Source organism: Melopsittacus undulatus, chromosome 12, assembly GCF_012275295.1.
Source record: "Melopsittacus undulatus isolate bMelUnd1 chromosome 12, bMelUnd1.mat.Z, whole genome shotgun sequence".
NCBI lineage: Eukaryota > Metazoa > Chordata > Aves > Psittaciformes > Psittaculidae > Melopsittacus > Melopsittacus undulatus.
The window spans coordinates 11,974,972-11,989,456 of NC_047538.1; the positions used below are offsets into that span (position 1 = coordinate 11,974,972).

Below are 14,485 nucleotides of genomic sequence, written 5' to 3' on the forward strand. Positions count from 1 at the left end.
CGGGGTTCCGGAGCTGTCCCGATGTCACCGCCCTACAGTTTGGGAACACGTTTAAACATCTAAATCAGGCACCGGCAGCCTAACGGTTACCGACACTCACGTTACTGCCGGGGGTGGGCAGTGCCACCGGGCTGACACTGGGCAAGCAGGATGCAGGATTACACATTGCTGGTCACAGGCTGCAGGTCCTCTGGGCTTTAGCTGTAAGAGGAAAGAAAAATGGATTAAATATCCCTGCAACGTTTTGAACCAACTGGCACGAGCCATTTGGGGAGAGCGTTGGAAAAGTAGTCGGGTTATCAGCAAGGGCACATAGTGTGTGAGGCAGGTGAGGATCCAGGACCGAGCTGCCACAATGCCGCAGTTTGGACTTCCTCCTGTTCAGATCTTCAGAAGAGTAAGACTCCTTTGGGAAGAAAAAGACCCCCAGATCCCTTCTTGTCAAGCAATTGGTGCAGTTTATAGTGCAATTATTGAAGCCCTGTAGTTAAAAACCATCTTTGTGGTGTCAGTGCTGGCCTGGACCAACAGTGTGTACACAGCACCATGGGGCACGCACGCACAAGGACACAGTGAAGCCACCCCAGGCAGCCGCCTCTGTGCACTTAGGAAGGAACTAGGTCAGCTGGAAAACACTGGAAGAAATCCCACCACCATCCTCCACTGAAGAGGCACAGAGGGGCAGGAGCAATTGGTATGGTTCTGCAAAGATGGGTTGCACTGATCCAGCAGCTCACTTCCAGGGAGAGGTGCTACCTCCACCTCACACTTCCAGTTCCCCTTCCACCTGCTGTCAGGTTTCATGGGGTTGTCTCACCCAGCCAGAAGCTGCTCACCTCTAGCAGAGCAGTAATGGGTGATAGACTCCCTGGGAAGGAGATCCTGAACTGCACAGCCAGCACAGGCCCTATGGGGACAAAGAATTGAATCCCAAAGTGGCTCAGGGTGCCCGACTGTGCCCTGGGAGAGGTCCAGCCAGGCCAGAGGAGCAACTGCCCTGCCATTTTTCACCCATGCCTCCTCTGAAAGCTGAGCAGAGGTCACTTGCCTCACGCTGAGCTCCCAGGTTTTGTCTGGCCACACTAACTGCAGGACCAGGTTTTAATATTTGTCCATCCTTGTTGCCAAAGGCCCTTTCCACATGTCTCCCAAATGTTTTTCCTGTCTCCTAAATGTGCTTAACTATGACCATTGAACTGCCAGATGGGTCCATCTCTCACGAGGCCAAGTGTAGGTACCGAAGGAGGGCACCAGAGCAGGCCAAATGTACCAGCCCAGTAACTCATAGAGCCTCCAACAACTGACATCTCAGGGAATTCCTGCACAGGGAGAGATGCCCTTAACAGCCCTCGGTGGATTTTTCTCCCATTATTTGTTTAGTTACATTTTAGACCTGAAAGTGTCAGTGAAAAGGAAATGCATTTTTTACAAGGACAAAAATCTACAGTGCATTTTATCAAAGCTATCACTCGCATTTGTAACAAATCAAATCCGATCTCATCCTTGTGTCTCCTTGGGGACAGCTGTGAAGCTCTTGGCCTCCTTTCAGCGTGACTGTCGGGTGTCAGGAACTCGGGGTTTTTCCTTATCTGAACCATGGGAATTGTAGTCTTTGGGCTTGGGGCTTAACTGCTTCATGAACTACATTTCCCAGAGCTCTCTGCTTCCGGCGGAGCGGCGCTTTCAGTGCGCGGCGGCGTCAGGGAAGGTAAGATTTGGGGCATTATTTCCCTATCACTCCACTCATTCCATTACACGTGCTCGAGTCAGGCTCACCTTCCGTCATTATTACAGCACAAGAGACTGGGATGATGTGGGGTCCCCTCTGGACTTCTGGCCTGGCATCATTGCTAGGAACGTGTTTATTTCTTGCCTGTGGAGCCCCTTGGATGCCAGCCTCAGATCTCGATAGGTGCGTTGGAAGAGTTTCTCTTGCTATAGAAAGCAGTTGTTATTTTATAATCTGAGCAGTTTCATTTTAAAAGCAGCTTTGCACTTCACAGGAAGCCCTCTGTGTTTTCTCTCCTATGCTGCCCTGCTTCCTCACTTCACAGCAGCTCTCAAATTCTTCCGTTATTTTCCTCTTGTGGGCAGACCCATGTTTAGTCTCCATTTCATTCCCTTCAGAACATTTCTTTCTGAGAGATCTTTTGATGAAAAGGGACAGGAGAGTTTTCAGCAGTTATAGCAATTTAAATACTGTCAAACTGCCTCGATAGCCTCGAGAGCATCATGACAGAAGGTATTCTCAAAGCAAATTAAAGGGTTTGGGGGAGACTTTGTCCCTTCTAATTAACTCAGATGGAAGATTAAGCCTCTTCAGAGCCTACCACAACTCTCGCGAAACAACAACACAAGGCAAAAATAATTGGGAATGGAATCCACTGCTTAGATTGAAAAAGTAATTCAGACTATGGAGGAAGTCAAATCTTCCCTGTAATTCAACTGATGATGACACAAAGCTTTGAGAACAGGAAATTAACGGAGGCAAACCTGCTCTTTGACACTAGCATCAATTTAGTGTCATGATACAGCTGAACACCCAAACTTTAAGTGTATTTAAATATCGCTTCATTTATTGATAGAACTGGTACTTGAGGGGAACTGGGGACTTGAGGCAAAGCCATTTAAACACAGCAGGAGTCTAAAAACCATCCAGGCACTGAAGCACACTTCATCAAAAGTACTTTGGTGCAGCCTTTTAGATAAGTAAGCTTACCACCTGAATCCCTCCAACTTCTCAGAGATGCCCCAGACTTCACAGGCACTGCACATTTCCTATAGGCAGCACCTATGGAACAGCCCACCTGCTTTGAGAGCTCACAAGCTGCACAGAGCCCTCCTTCAGACCACTGCCTGTGACACCTGAAGGGGATCTGAGGCTGGCTGAGGGCTCTCAGTGAGAGCCAGTCCCTTAGGTGTCCTCCCAGTAATCTGTGATGAGGAGGGCAGGAGTGACATGAATCTGCACCCAGTCATCCCACACGACCATGCTAGCTTTAAGCACCAGACTATCAGGTGCCTAAATAGCTCTTTAGAGATCACCCCCTTTTATCAGTAATTAAACTCATCCTCCATCTTCCAGATCTCATACAAGCCCCCCTGCTAAGGGAGATGGTGGGAGGGAAACATACCAGGCAGCCAATTCTCAGTACTGTTTCTTTCCACACATTTTGTACTTTGTATGCAAAACCATAGAGAGGCACAGAAAAATAGTTTTCAAAGAGTGAAAGGGAGAAAGGAGAACTGCAGACTGCTAGAAAAACCAAACAAAATCAAGCTCCAAACCAATCCACTCCTGTCACAACAGGTCTTGCACACAGTTCCAGGCTACTTGTCAAAGTCATCCTGCCTGCCCCCAACAGGGCATACCATTCCTCCCTTAAAGCAGGATATCTCTCCCTTTCCTACCTGCCAGGCACATTTGGGTGATGCTCCTTTCTCAACAGTCCCTGTTTTCTGCTGGAGAAGCAAAGTTCCCTCACCTTCCACTGACTCTGGGGAGGTGGCACCCACAAAGCAGGAGGTATCAGAGGCGTTTAGGCAGTGTCCTAATCATCCGCAGCTCCACTTCAAGGACTGTTCTGCACCAGGAGTAACTCCAGTCAAGGTCTTTGTCCTGAAAATCAGTATTTCAAGGTTGGTTTTTGTTTTCCCTCCCACAACACATGCATTGCATTGGAACAGGAAGAATGTTAAAGAAAGCGGAGCCAGGGTCTTCTGGGGAGGAACCAGCCAGAGAGTGCCTCTGGGGTTGGGTCCTTGGCCTTCCTGCCATTTCTTCTCTGCCCTGTTGCATGTACCTAGGAAAGACTTTGCATGCTCAGGGCTTTCTGGGCTCTACACAAGTCCTCTTTGGCAGCTGTTCTTCACACCAAGATGCAAGAGTGGGAATCCTGCAAGTCAGGGGCACTGACTTTGTCCTTGTACCTTGAGTAGTCCTCAGTGTTGCCCTCAGTCAAAGGGACATGCAAACACTGTCCTGAGAGGGTGGACTTTTAATTATTTAACATTTCCAAAATAATTTGTGGGGCTTTTTACCAAAAAAAAAAAGAAAAAAGCAAAGACTACTTAGCATAGTTTTCTGGAAAATCCCATGAAAGTGGAATTAAGGACATGCACTTTGCTTTCTTTTACCTGCGATGTGTTCTGTTCTTGACTTTTAGGTGAACATGTTCTCTGCTAGGAAGTTGCCTGGAGTACATAGAACGATCAGCTTCCATAATTTCAGATCCCATTCTGCATCCAGAACTTCTCCAAACTTGGCTTTTGTGCCAACGTGTCTTCCCCCAGATCCTATAGAAGTAGAGAAGCTGCAGCACTTTGTTTCTAACTCCAAGAGGCTGTTTGTAATAACTGGAGCTGGGATCTCGACTGAATCAGGGATCCCAGATTACCGCTCTGAAGGTGTTGGGCTCTACGCCAGGACAGGCAGACGGCCCATGCAACATGCTGAGTTCATCCGGAGTGCCAATGCCCGGCAGCGGTACTGGGCAAGGAACTTTGTGGGCTGGCCCCAGTTCTCCTCCTTCCAGCCAAACATAGCACACTTGGTCCTAAGAGACTGGGAGAAGCTGGGGAAGCTGCACTGGCTGGTGACTCAGAACGTGGATGCCCTTCACACCAAAGCTGGGAGCCAGCGCCTGACAGAGCTGCATGGCTGCACACACAGGTAATGTCTGGTGGTAGATGATGCTTGATCCTCCAGTCTCTTGTTCAGGGTGACTGTGCTAGCTGCCGAGAAAGCATTGACATTGTGCCTCCTATGTTCCTGAATATGACCTGTTCAAAGGTGGTGTTAGGCTGGGGCAGAGAAAAAGATCACAAAACAGTGCTGTTCTCAGCACAGTATTTAAGAAACGTGACCAGTACTCTGTCTTGTTAGAGCATTGTTTGGATTGTTTCCCCTGAAGCCTGAATCAGTCAGAAACTCCCCTTTCCTTGCTACAACAAATGTTCTCTTAGTGAAGGGGACAAGGGGATCCTGAGGACACAAGGATTATCCAGGGCTAAGCAGCATGATAGTGCTAGAAATGCACAGGATGAGTGGGCTGGAGAAGGGCCACCACAGCCTGGCAGTGATCACACAGTTTCCAGATGCCAAAGCACATCCTGAACTGGGAGAGAGGATCCCAGTAGGGTTCAAAGTGCTTCTTTTAAGAGCATTCCTACAGAGCAACAATGGGAGGTAGAAAGACAGCTGCTTGACCTATACTGTTTGGTAAATAAATGTGAATGATGACAGTAGACCTTCCAGGCCTACTAAGGGAAAAATTACAGGCTCCAGCTCTTCAGCTCATGTGGAACTCTCCATTAAGACTTCCCTCTGAATTTCAGGGTTTTCTGTCTGGCCTGTGGAGACCAAATCTTGCGCTCTGAGCTTCAGGAGCAATTTGAAGCTCTGAATCCTACCTGGAAAGCTGAAGCATTCGGTGTGGCTCCAGATGGAGATGTCTTCTTGACGGATGAGCAAGTGTGTAATTTCCAAGTCCCAGCCTGCTGTAAATGTGGTGGAATCCTGAAGCCCGACGTGACATTCTTTGGAGACACAGTTTGCCCAGAGAAAGTGAATTTTGTGCACCAGCGCCTGGCAGAATCAGACTCCATGCTGGTGGCAGGATCCTCTATGCAGGTAAGTAGGTTTTCCTCACACGCTGCATTTCCTGTTTCTGTGGTACTCTGCCTGCAACAATCCTTGCTCCACAATTCAGGACTAGGGCTTGTGGATCCAAACAGCCTCTCCAGAGCTTCTTTGTATTTTACACTTACTCTGGTTGGGATCTGGCTTTACAGTTGGCCTGTTTGGGCTTCCCTGTCACTGTTGCCAGTCTACTTTATGCTGCTGGAAATAACTCCATTCAGACCTCTCTCTGGTGCCTCCTCCATCAGGACATTGTAGGTTCACAATTGTCCCTAAAGCCAAGATGCCTGATACAATTCAGTCCTGCAGATACCACCACCTCACATCTTTGTGCTTAGTTTTTTTAGCTTTTGGCAGCATTCTGGGCCTCATGGCACACTGTGTGAAATACCAGATTTTGGGTCCTCTAATACCTAATTAAATGCTCAATAAGAGAGCAGAAATATCTCTGCTTTCTTCTTAGGATTTCCGGGATTGTCCTTTGTATCACAATGTGTTTTTTCCATTAGCCTCTTATCTATAAGGTAAGGTAGTTTAGAAACCCCTGTTGTTTAACCTGTGGAAGCTTTTGGAATAGAGTTTGTCTAAGAGCATTTTCTTTCCAGGAACAAGTTCTACTACATTAAAAAATACTCTTAACACCTCCCAGAACAAGGTAAAACCAAGGCTGCCTGATTGTGATTCTCTTGGCTTCAGGATACTGGAGACAAATTCCTTGAACTTGCACTTCTTAAGCATATAATCCTTTGTACAGGAATGATTGAAATGCCTTAGGTTCATTCTTGTCCTACCTAAGCTGAGCCGTGTGAGAACCATCAAAATAGAAGCGTTTAAATGCCAGTGATAACTAATAAAAACTGCTGCAGAGATTTACTAAAAGACAAGGACATTTCCCATCAATATACTGTGAAGTTTCAGTTTCTATGAAACTGCAAATCACTGACAGAGGTTAAGAGCTTTTCTTTTCTGTGCACTCCTGGATGACTTCCTGCCTGAACTCAGTGCAATTGCCTAACACGGCATGTACATACAGCCCCTTTTCCCACTGCCAACAGCAACTGGTTTTACTTTCCTTGCTCCTTTCTGTAGTTCTGTTGCCTAAGATGCTGGAAATTCTGTCTTCTGGTATTCCTGCAGGTATACTCTGGTTACAGGTTTGCTCTTGCTGCCCGGGATAAGCAGCTGCCAATTGCAATCCTTAACATTGGCCCCACAAGGTTAGATCACTTTGCATCCTTAAAACTGAATGCCCGCTGTGGAGAGCTGTTGCCTTTGATTGTTGCACCTGACCCAACAAGCTGAGCTTCAGGAGCTATCAGGAGTCAAATTATTCCTACAAGGTGAGTACCTGCCCTGGTCAGTCACCTTACAGGGTAAGAAGGTGGCTTCCCATCAAATGCTGAGACTGAGATGTGCTGATGGGCCTTGATACTGTTTTTCATGATCTTAAACAAAAAGCATACTAAGTGCTAACGTTACCAGAAAATAGAGCAAGAGTAGCCAGAAGACCCAGCAGCGTTGAGTTCCAATCCATTTATCCCTATCAGAAACCTTCAGGGGATCATCTGCAGATTTAGAGAACATGATCAGTACTCTTGCTTTTGCAACTGACAATTCAAAAGTTCTGCCTGGTTGAATTGATCCAGTTAATCCTCATCAAAACACTGCTGTTTAAAAGAATCCATTCCACCTATAAAGCAGTTTTTTCCCTTCACTTCTGCAGGACTCATCCTCTTAAAAGGGGAAAACCTCAATGTAAAAGGCAGCTGAGATCCAACGTACGGTCCTTGATAGCACCAGGAGAGGGCAGCAAGCCCCGCACATGTCAATCTGACCAGCTTTCTCCATTTAAACCGTCTGCACTTACCAGGAAAGAGGATGATAATTAAAAAACTTCTGGTTTTGAGGTTACTTTTGTTATTGTAAACAGTGCCTTTTCAATCACTGGGACAGAATAATCACACGATCGTATCTGATAACAAACTGCCTTTTTTATAACTGTCCCCAGGGAAGAACAAGGGACAGGGATTTTGACCTGGTAACTTGAGGCTATAGCACAGGCAGGCAGTGTGGAAAACCACCAGGTCTGCTGGAGGATCCAGTACCACTAGTGGGAAACTGTAGAGCATGCAAAGAAAAGAAGGTAAAGGAACTGCAGTTGTCATTAAAATAAAAAAGAAAGGTTCAAAATAGAAGCTGAGCAAGAATATTGCTCTTGTAAGATACTATTTAAAAGCACAGGCTATAGCTGACATTTTTGGGAAGGAGTCAGCATTTCTCTCCACTGGCAGTTGACAAGCTCAGCTGCTTACTACCTGAACTGTTAAAAACTCACATACTGGGGAGATGCCAGAGGAGTTACTTTAAGCTAATTTGACCAGCACTGCTTTCAGTGTGGCTATGTCTTCCAGAATGCACTTCTTTAAAATGTTATTTAATTAATGAATATTTAAATAGTGAATTAAAATTGTTTACAAGATTGATACTATTTGTATTGTAATTTCCTCTCCCTCCTATGATTTAAGTATAGTCTCAACAGTCAGTTCAGATTCATTTTTTCCACTGCAAAATGTAGGACGTAATTACTAACAGCTGATGAATTAAAGGCAAAATACAGCTAAATCTATACAATAGGTCTCCCTCAGGAGATAATCTCAAAGTATTAATAGATGTAATTTTCCACACTCCTAACAGGAGATCCCTCACTACTGGGTAACCACTTTTTCTTACTCCTTAGGGTGGTAATTTAAACCATATTAAACCATTTATGGGGTAAAAGACAGAATCTTGCTCAAACTGTAACAATCTGTGACCTGACCTTCTGCATAAATCTACCACTTCCTCCTGGCTATGAAGAAGAATAATTGTTGGGGTCTTCCAGATGTCCCTCTCCACATAACATGTCCTGTATTAATATTTTGACAAGAACCATAACAAGCAATTGGAAATAAGGATGCCAGAGTCAGTTGCTGAAAGGTCAAGTAGCAAAGCAAGCACAACCAACCATGTCATGCAGAGTTTGTTTTTGCTTTGCTGTTGGTTCAAATCCATGCCAGGCAGGAGGAAATAAAGCACAGCATCTGAGTGATACAGAGACACCCAGTTTCTGCAGAAGGTAGAGGGAATTAAGATACCTAATGCATTTCAATATCTGGTTATTATGGGTCAGAGGAGAGATGGCTTCATTTAGAAGCCAAGCAAGGTAAGTTCAGAAGCCTTACTTGCATCCTGCTCTTGTTCAATGGAGATCTCACTTTCCAATGAGATGGGTATCCACTGTTTGGTGGTGAAGAAAGCTCACAGAAATCACTCCATATTTAGCATAGTACAGCTGTCTGCTAAGCAAAACTTTTGCAGAACCATTGCCAAGGCATAGCAGAGTCTCCACACAGCCAGAGCACTTGCACAGAATGTTTATTCACATAGGTCTTTTCCACATAGGAAAAAACATTTATGCCTCCTTAGCAGAGGAACTGGGGCCAGGTTTCTCACTGTCTGTGTCCTCTTCTGTATCATCTTGCAACTTGCATGATGTAGATGTGTTAGAAACAGGGGTTGCAGGTTGAGTGCCAGTGGAGCCAGAAGACTGAGATATGGGAGCATTTCCAAGAGGTCTAAAGAAAACTTCCAGTGAGGACTTGGCATTACCAATGTGACAGGTGACTAAACCTCCCTCAGCTCTCCCTGCCTTCAGTTCAGCAGCTGAGCCTGTAGGAAGGAGTCAGGGTCTCTTCAGCATCACTAATAAAACAGTAACATTACTCTGACCCTCCACTAATTACGCTATATACTTTTAAGTCACTAGGGCAATGACTTACAGTAAATGAACATTACAGTAAATTTCCTGTGTATGGTTTATGACTATATGTTAATGAGCATATATACAACAAGTATATGAGGCTGAGATGAAGGAGTTTTCCTGCTAAGCTGACCCAGCAATATTAAAATTTACTTCTTTTAGAGCACTTCACCCTTTAGCACGTTCTCCAAGACAGCACTGAGAAGTTCATTCAGCTGAGAAATGCCACAGAAAGCCTGAAGTTCCAAAAGCCAGATCTGCATCACTCTTAATGCTGAGTGACACCTTCCCCTGTCACTCCCTGGGGACTATTTGTGTGGGAAGATGCAGTCCAGAGAGACAGCAGCTATCAGAAGAGGCTACCTGCAGGTAGCTAGCAAAGACCTGTCCTGAAAGTCTGTGTTTCTCAGCTTAAAGATGTACTTACCAGCCTGGAGAGAGCTATAGGTCCCTCCAAGGCTGAGCACTATAGGATGTGAATTAGCCATGCTGTGGGAAAACAACAAACTCAGTATTCAAACTAGTGTTCAGCTTTATTCTCTCAGCCTATGGTGAATTTGCAAGGAAGAAGGGGTTTTAAGGGGGGAGAAACATTGTTCCTAAAAGACAAAAGACAGTAACCATGTTACTGGCTGAAACTGTAGAAAGAGTGTTGCAGTGCCTGAGCAGTGTTGTCTTCTTCCAGCACCAGGAAGGAAATGCAGATCCTTTCTACCTATCTTGTCTGCTTTAAGCCAGCCTTATCCTCCACATGATTCAATCCTCATCTACCTTTTCTGGCTCACTATTTTTAGACCAGTCCACCAGTATGTTAGATCAGGGCTTGAAGTCAAAGCTCTCTCCATCTATGGAGAAAAGGACACATCAGACAATGGCAGAAGGACAGGTTTTTATCATTAAATTAGCTGAATGAACAGCTTATGGTCTTCCCTTTTCCTCACAGCTGTTCCTACTAGGACAAGCTCCTGAGGTGTGGATAAAGGAACTTAGAGTGCCTTATAATGGATTTTAATACCACTCCACTGAAAGTGGAGCTGGATTTACCCAAAGCAAATAAAAGCTACTTCCTGTTTGGCAAATCTTGTCTTTCTGGGCAAATTCTCAGAGCAAACTTTGTAATCAGCTCCTGCGGCCTGAGAAAGATATTTCACATGCTGTGTGCCAGTGAGGGCAGCATAGCCTACAGGTGGCCCAGAGGATTTGTGCCTGGTGAGTACCGTTTAAGGGCAGCCTCCCACACTGAACAGTCAGATTGCTTCTACTGACAAACCTGCTTATTCCTGACTTCTGGAAAAGGACTGACGACACTGGGCATGGTGAACTTGGGAGGTTCAGGAACCTTGGAGTGGAGTTGATTAAATCTTGTAGAGTGTGCTTCTTCTGATGTTGCCCTTTCCCAGTCTTTGCGGCTGTGAGAAGGAAAAGTAGTATTTCAAAGCAGTGCCAACTTCCTGGTTTCCTCAGGCTATTCATTCAAAACTCATGGCTTGGGCAGGACAGATGGAGTCTTCCTCTTAACCTGTCCCAGGGCAGCCTCAGATAAACAACAACTGAAAGCAACAGTCCTGTGAGGGTGTCCAGAGTCAATGGGGAAGCAATGAGGAGGGTCTCAGCCAAACTCAAATTTTCTTATCACCACACCATTCTCTCAGTGCAGGGTCTTTGAGATCTAGATTAACCTGACCCTTGCAATTGTGGTTTTAGATTACAGAAAAGACAATAGTGGTGAGAGAGTAAATTTCCAACAGAGGATTTTACCTCTCCAGTCCTACTGGTCTGGCCATTTTCATCCCTGATAGATACTGTGAAAATACCTTTCAGATGCCAGATTCCTCCTGGCTGATGCTTTCTTTCCTGTAGGGACAGGAAATTCTGATAAAGAAGCTGTTAAACAGCTTTGATTTGGTTGGTTGGAGCCTTAAAATAAGAGATGGATGATGTGCTTGCAATAACAACACAAAGGATTTCCTCCTATCTTAACAGTTCTGTGGGCTGTTCTAACTGTTCTGTCACCTGTGTACCTAAGTCCTGATAGATACAGGAAATCATGCAGGAAATACAAATGGACAATAAGAACTTCATACCCACTCAGGCAAAAAATAGGCTAAATATAAAAGATATAAATAACAATTTATAAATAAGGCTAAAAATAAGGGGGAGAGCATTTTGTGTTAGAAGGCCTCACAATGTAGAGCTGTGACTTTTACACACTCCAGGGAAGCAGTTTTGAGTGAATGACCTAAGTGCTGCTTGCCCTTGTTCAGACCCAGAAACATATGCAGCTTCAGCATATGCAAATCAGAAACAGTGCATTTTTGCTAATGCAAGTGGATTTCTGGGACATTCTGCTATCCCTTTATCAGAAGACTCTTGCAAATAATAGTTTTTAGAAGTATAGAAAGATTTAGACACATGCTGCGCCCAGATTTCCAGTGTGATCTCATAACTTCACATTGGCAAGGGACAAGGAGAAGAAACTCCAACTGGACTCAGTAACTCTAAAAACTAAATATGTGCAACAAGTCAATCTGTGCCCCAGAATTCAGTGTCTGATACAAACTGCTGCTGGTGGGAGAGCAGAAGTGCTTGGCTTCTTGCTAAAGCAGGTGGCACATGACAAAAATCAGATGATACCCTATTTAGCACTTGGCATGACAGAACTTAACTGGATTTAGCAATCAACTCCTGTGGCTGTGCACAGAACTGACCATGGCTGCAGCAAGGCTCCTACTATTTCTACAATAAAGAAGCTGTGCCTGCAGGTAGGGGAAGCTAGAGGATCCTCAGGAAATTTAGGCTATCACACAAGTGGGATTAAGGCTGCCTTCTCACTAAGATGACTCCCTTTGTTGCTTGGGGAAAAACAGCAGTGGACTTGAGACAAGAAGCAAATGCTTTCTGATGTGCTTTCACAGCTTAGCATAAAGGGGAATAATAACCTCCATTTATTGGGTTGCACACAGCCAAATGGGTTGAAGACAATTCCAAAAGCTCTGACAGATTTATGGTGATTGGCCCTTTCAGTCAGAGGGAAATCTGGAGCTGTGAAGAGCCGATCAAAGAGGAAAGGTTTTAAAGGCAGTTGATGAAACATGAAGCTCACATCTCGTGAAAACCACCAAAAAAGAATCCAGGAAATAAGATTTAGTGGTGCCCTGCAAAATGGAAGATAAATCAGATGTCTTGCAAAGCAAATAAATATGTTTCTGCTATAGAGACCTGCAATTGTAGTAAGTGTTTTCTGCTCAGGTGGTGATAAAAAAAAAGGCATATGCAATATTGTACCCAGCAGCAAAACAGATGATCTGGGTTAATATCTTCTAAAAAAGTCTACAGAATCTCAGCCACCTTTCTGTGCTTTCCCTGAACTACTTCTGCGATTCATGCTGGCCATTCCCATGGAGAGAAGCCTTTCTTTGGGAGCAGCAACGAAGGCAGCAGGGGCATTTTAGCAAGATGTGGGCTGGACCCTCCTCTGCCAGCACCCTCCAGTGACCACAACCCATAACACTGAAGGCCTTTCCCTCTCCAGCTTGTCCTATTACACTTAACACTCTGCTGAACTAGTTTACTATATGCTCTCAGGCTGTTACCAAACCCACAATACCACTGCTTTGCAGTTACAAAGACAGTACTTGCAAACAACATTTAGCAGACACATCATCTCCACCATTTTATATAGAAGGAGTTATAGCTCCTTCTCCATAATGGACAGAGAAGGCCTTACCCTGATTTTATGGCACATACTATTGGGATGGAGAAGAACTGTAGTCAGTCTTACTGGTCACTGAAACTACACTACCCCTTGGTGCATTGGGGAAGGGAGCAGAAGTTCCTCTCAGCCTTCCCAATGCAGATACAATGTGAGGGAAGCATATGCTAGTTATAGGCTAAAGCACAGGGAACAACCTACGAGTGAACCTCATCCTCACTGCCAAGAGACAACAGCAGTTCAAGGAGATGAGGCTGCATGACAGAGCAATTAAATCAACTGAATAGCTAGGTTCTTTCTAGGCAGAGGTTTGCAGTTCAGCTCAACGGGGCACAGGCAGCTGAGCATCTAAGCACTTGCTCAGCGAACTCGTATTTAGGAAGCCAGGTTCACGGCTTGTACACATTGTTGCAGCCATCACTTCTGCTCCCTCACTTGTAACAGTCTCCACTCATGCTCAGTTCTGTTCACACCCTTAAAAAGACTTCTCCTGCCTATTCAACTGGAATAAATAGCCTGCATGTACAAAGAACCACAGCAGAAACTGTATTTGTATTTGTATTGAACTTGCTCTTTTCTCTCCAGGTAGCAAAAGAGCATCTAGCTCTAGGAGCAAGCATGATTTAGTAGACATAAGCAGTCTGACACAATCCAGTTATTAAAAATGTCAGAGGCAAGCTGGGTAAAGTTTTTGAGTTCCAGTCTTCAATAAACAGTCACTGGTCTCTCAAAATTACCATAAAAAAAAAGTATTCTGGGCCTTGTTCCTATCTCCATACTGTCTTTCCATTGACCACTCTTCACAACAAAATAGGGTTAGAGAGGGTGACCTAAGAGACATATATGGTTCCCATTCCTATGCCAGCAGAACTGGAATCCCACAGCCTTGGCATCCCACCAGCAGGCCTAGCCACCAAACCAAACATATGACAAAGTCTGTGGAGCACTCGCTTTGATAGCTGCTTATTTCACTTTATACCAACAGAGCAGTGAGTGGCTTTGAGGATTTTTGCACGTCACAGACTTCTCTATGTCTAGCACAGCTGACTATTCCTATACTCCAGCTTGGTGGGCTACAGGAGATTTTTGGTGTTGTGTATACAGTGTAAGCAGCGTGGTTTCTCATGTGAGGCATACAGGTGGTGTCCAAGGAGCTGCAGCCCAGTGACACTCTCAACAGGAGCTGGGCAAATCAGGGGAGTGGGGAGGGAGTGGATCAGGCCCCAGAGAGGAGAGACACATGGAAAAGCAGCTCTGCAACAGCTGGCATATGAACCACACAGGATCTGATTTATTTCACTGTGAGGGCCTTGCCCCACTGACCCAAACTGCA

At 45.1% G+C, this 14,485-nt stretch overlaps 1 protein-coding gene across 2 annotated transcripts; it reads left to right on the forward strand.

The window, feature by feature from the left end:
- The first annotated feature begins 1,674 nt into the window (after window positions 1-1,674).
- On the forward strand, window positions 1,675-8,126 carry SIRT4 (sirtuin 4). 2 transcript variants are annotated; one of them, XM_031047847.2, is made up of 6 exons: window positions 1,827-1,912; window positions 3,419-3,639; window positions 4,167-4,672; window positions 5,338-5,632; window positions 6,779-6,981; window positions 7,365-8,126. In XM_031047847.2, the coding sequence occupies exons 3-5, from the start codon at window positions 4,173-4,175 to the stop codon at window positions 6,941-6,943; spliced, it is 960 nt and encodes a 319-aa protein (XP_030903707.2). In that variant the 5' UTR covers window positions 1,827-1,912; window positions 3,419-3,639; window positions 4,167-4,172; the 3' UTR covers window positions 6,944-6,981; window positions 7,365-8,126. The 2 variants fall into 2 exon arrangements, with proteins under 2 accessions (XP_012984144.2, XP_030903707.2); XM_013128690.3 differs by lacking the exons at window positions 1,827-1,912; window positions 3,419-3,639 and adding an exon at window positions 1,675-1,708.
- Window positions 8,127-14,485: the final 6,359 nt, after the last annotated feature.

Excerpts from the sequence above, each read along its gene's own strand:
- SIRT4 (XM_013128690.3), top strand. The coding sequence starts at position 4,173 with ATGTTCTCTGCTAGGAAGTTGCCTGGAGTACATAGAACGATCAGCTTC. Across the intron at positions 4,673-5,337 it reads CTGCATGGCTGCACACACAG|GGTTTTCTGTCTGGCCTGTG; the intron begins GTAATGTCTGGT and ends TCTGAATTTCAG. Across the intron at positions 5,633-6,778 it reads TGGCAGGATCCTCTATGCAG|GTATACTCTGGTTACAGGTT; the intron begins GTAAGTAGGTTT and ends GTATTCCTGCAG.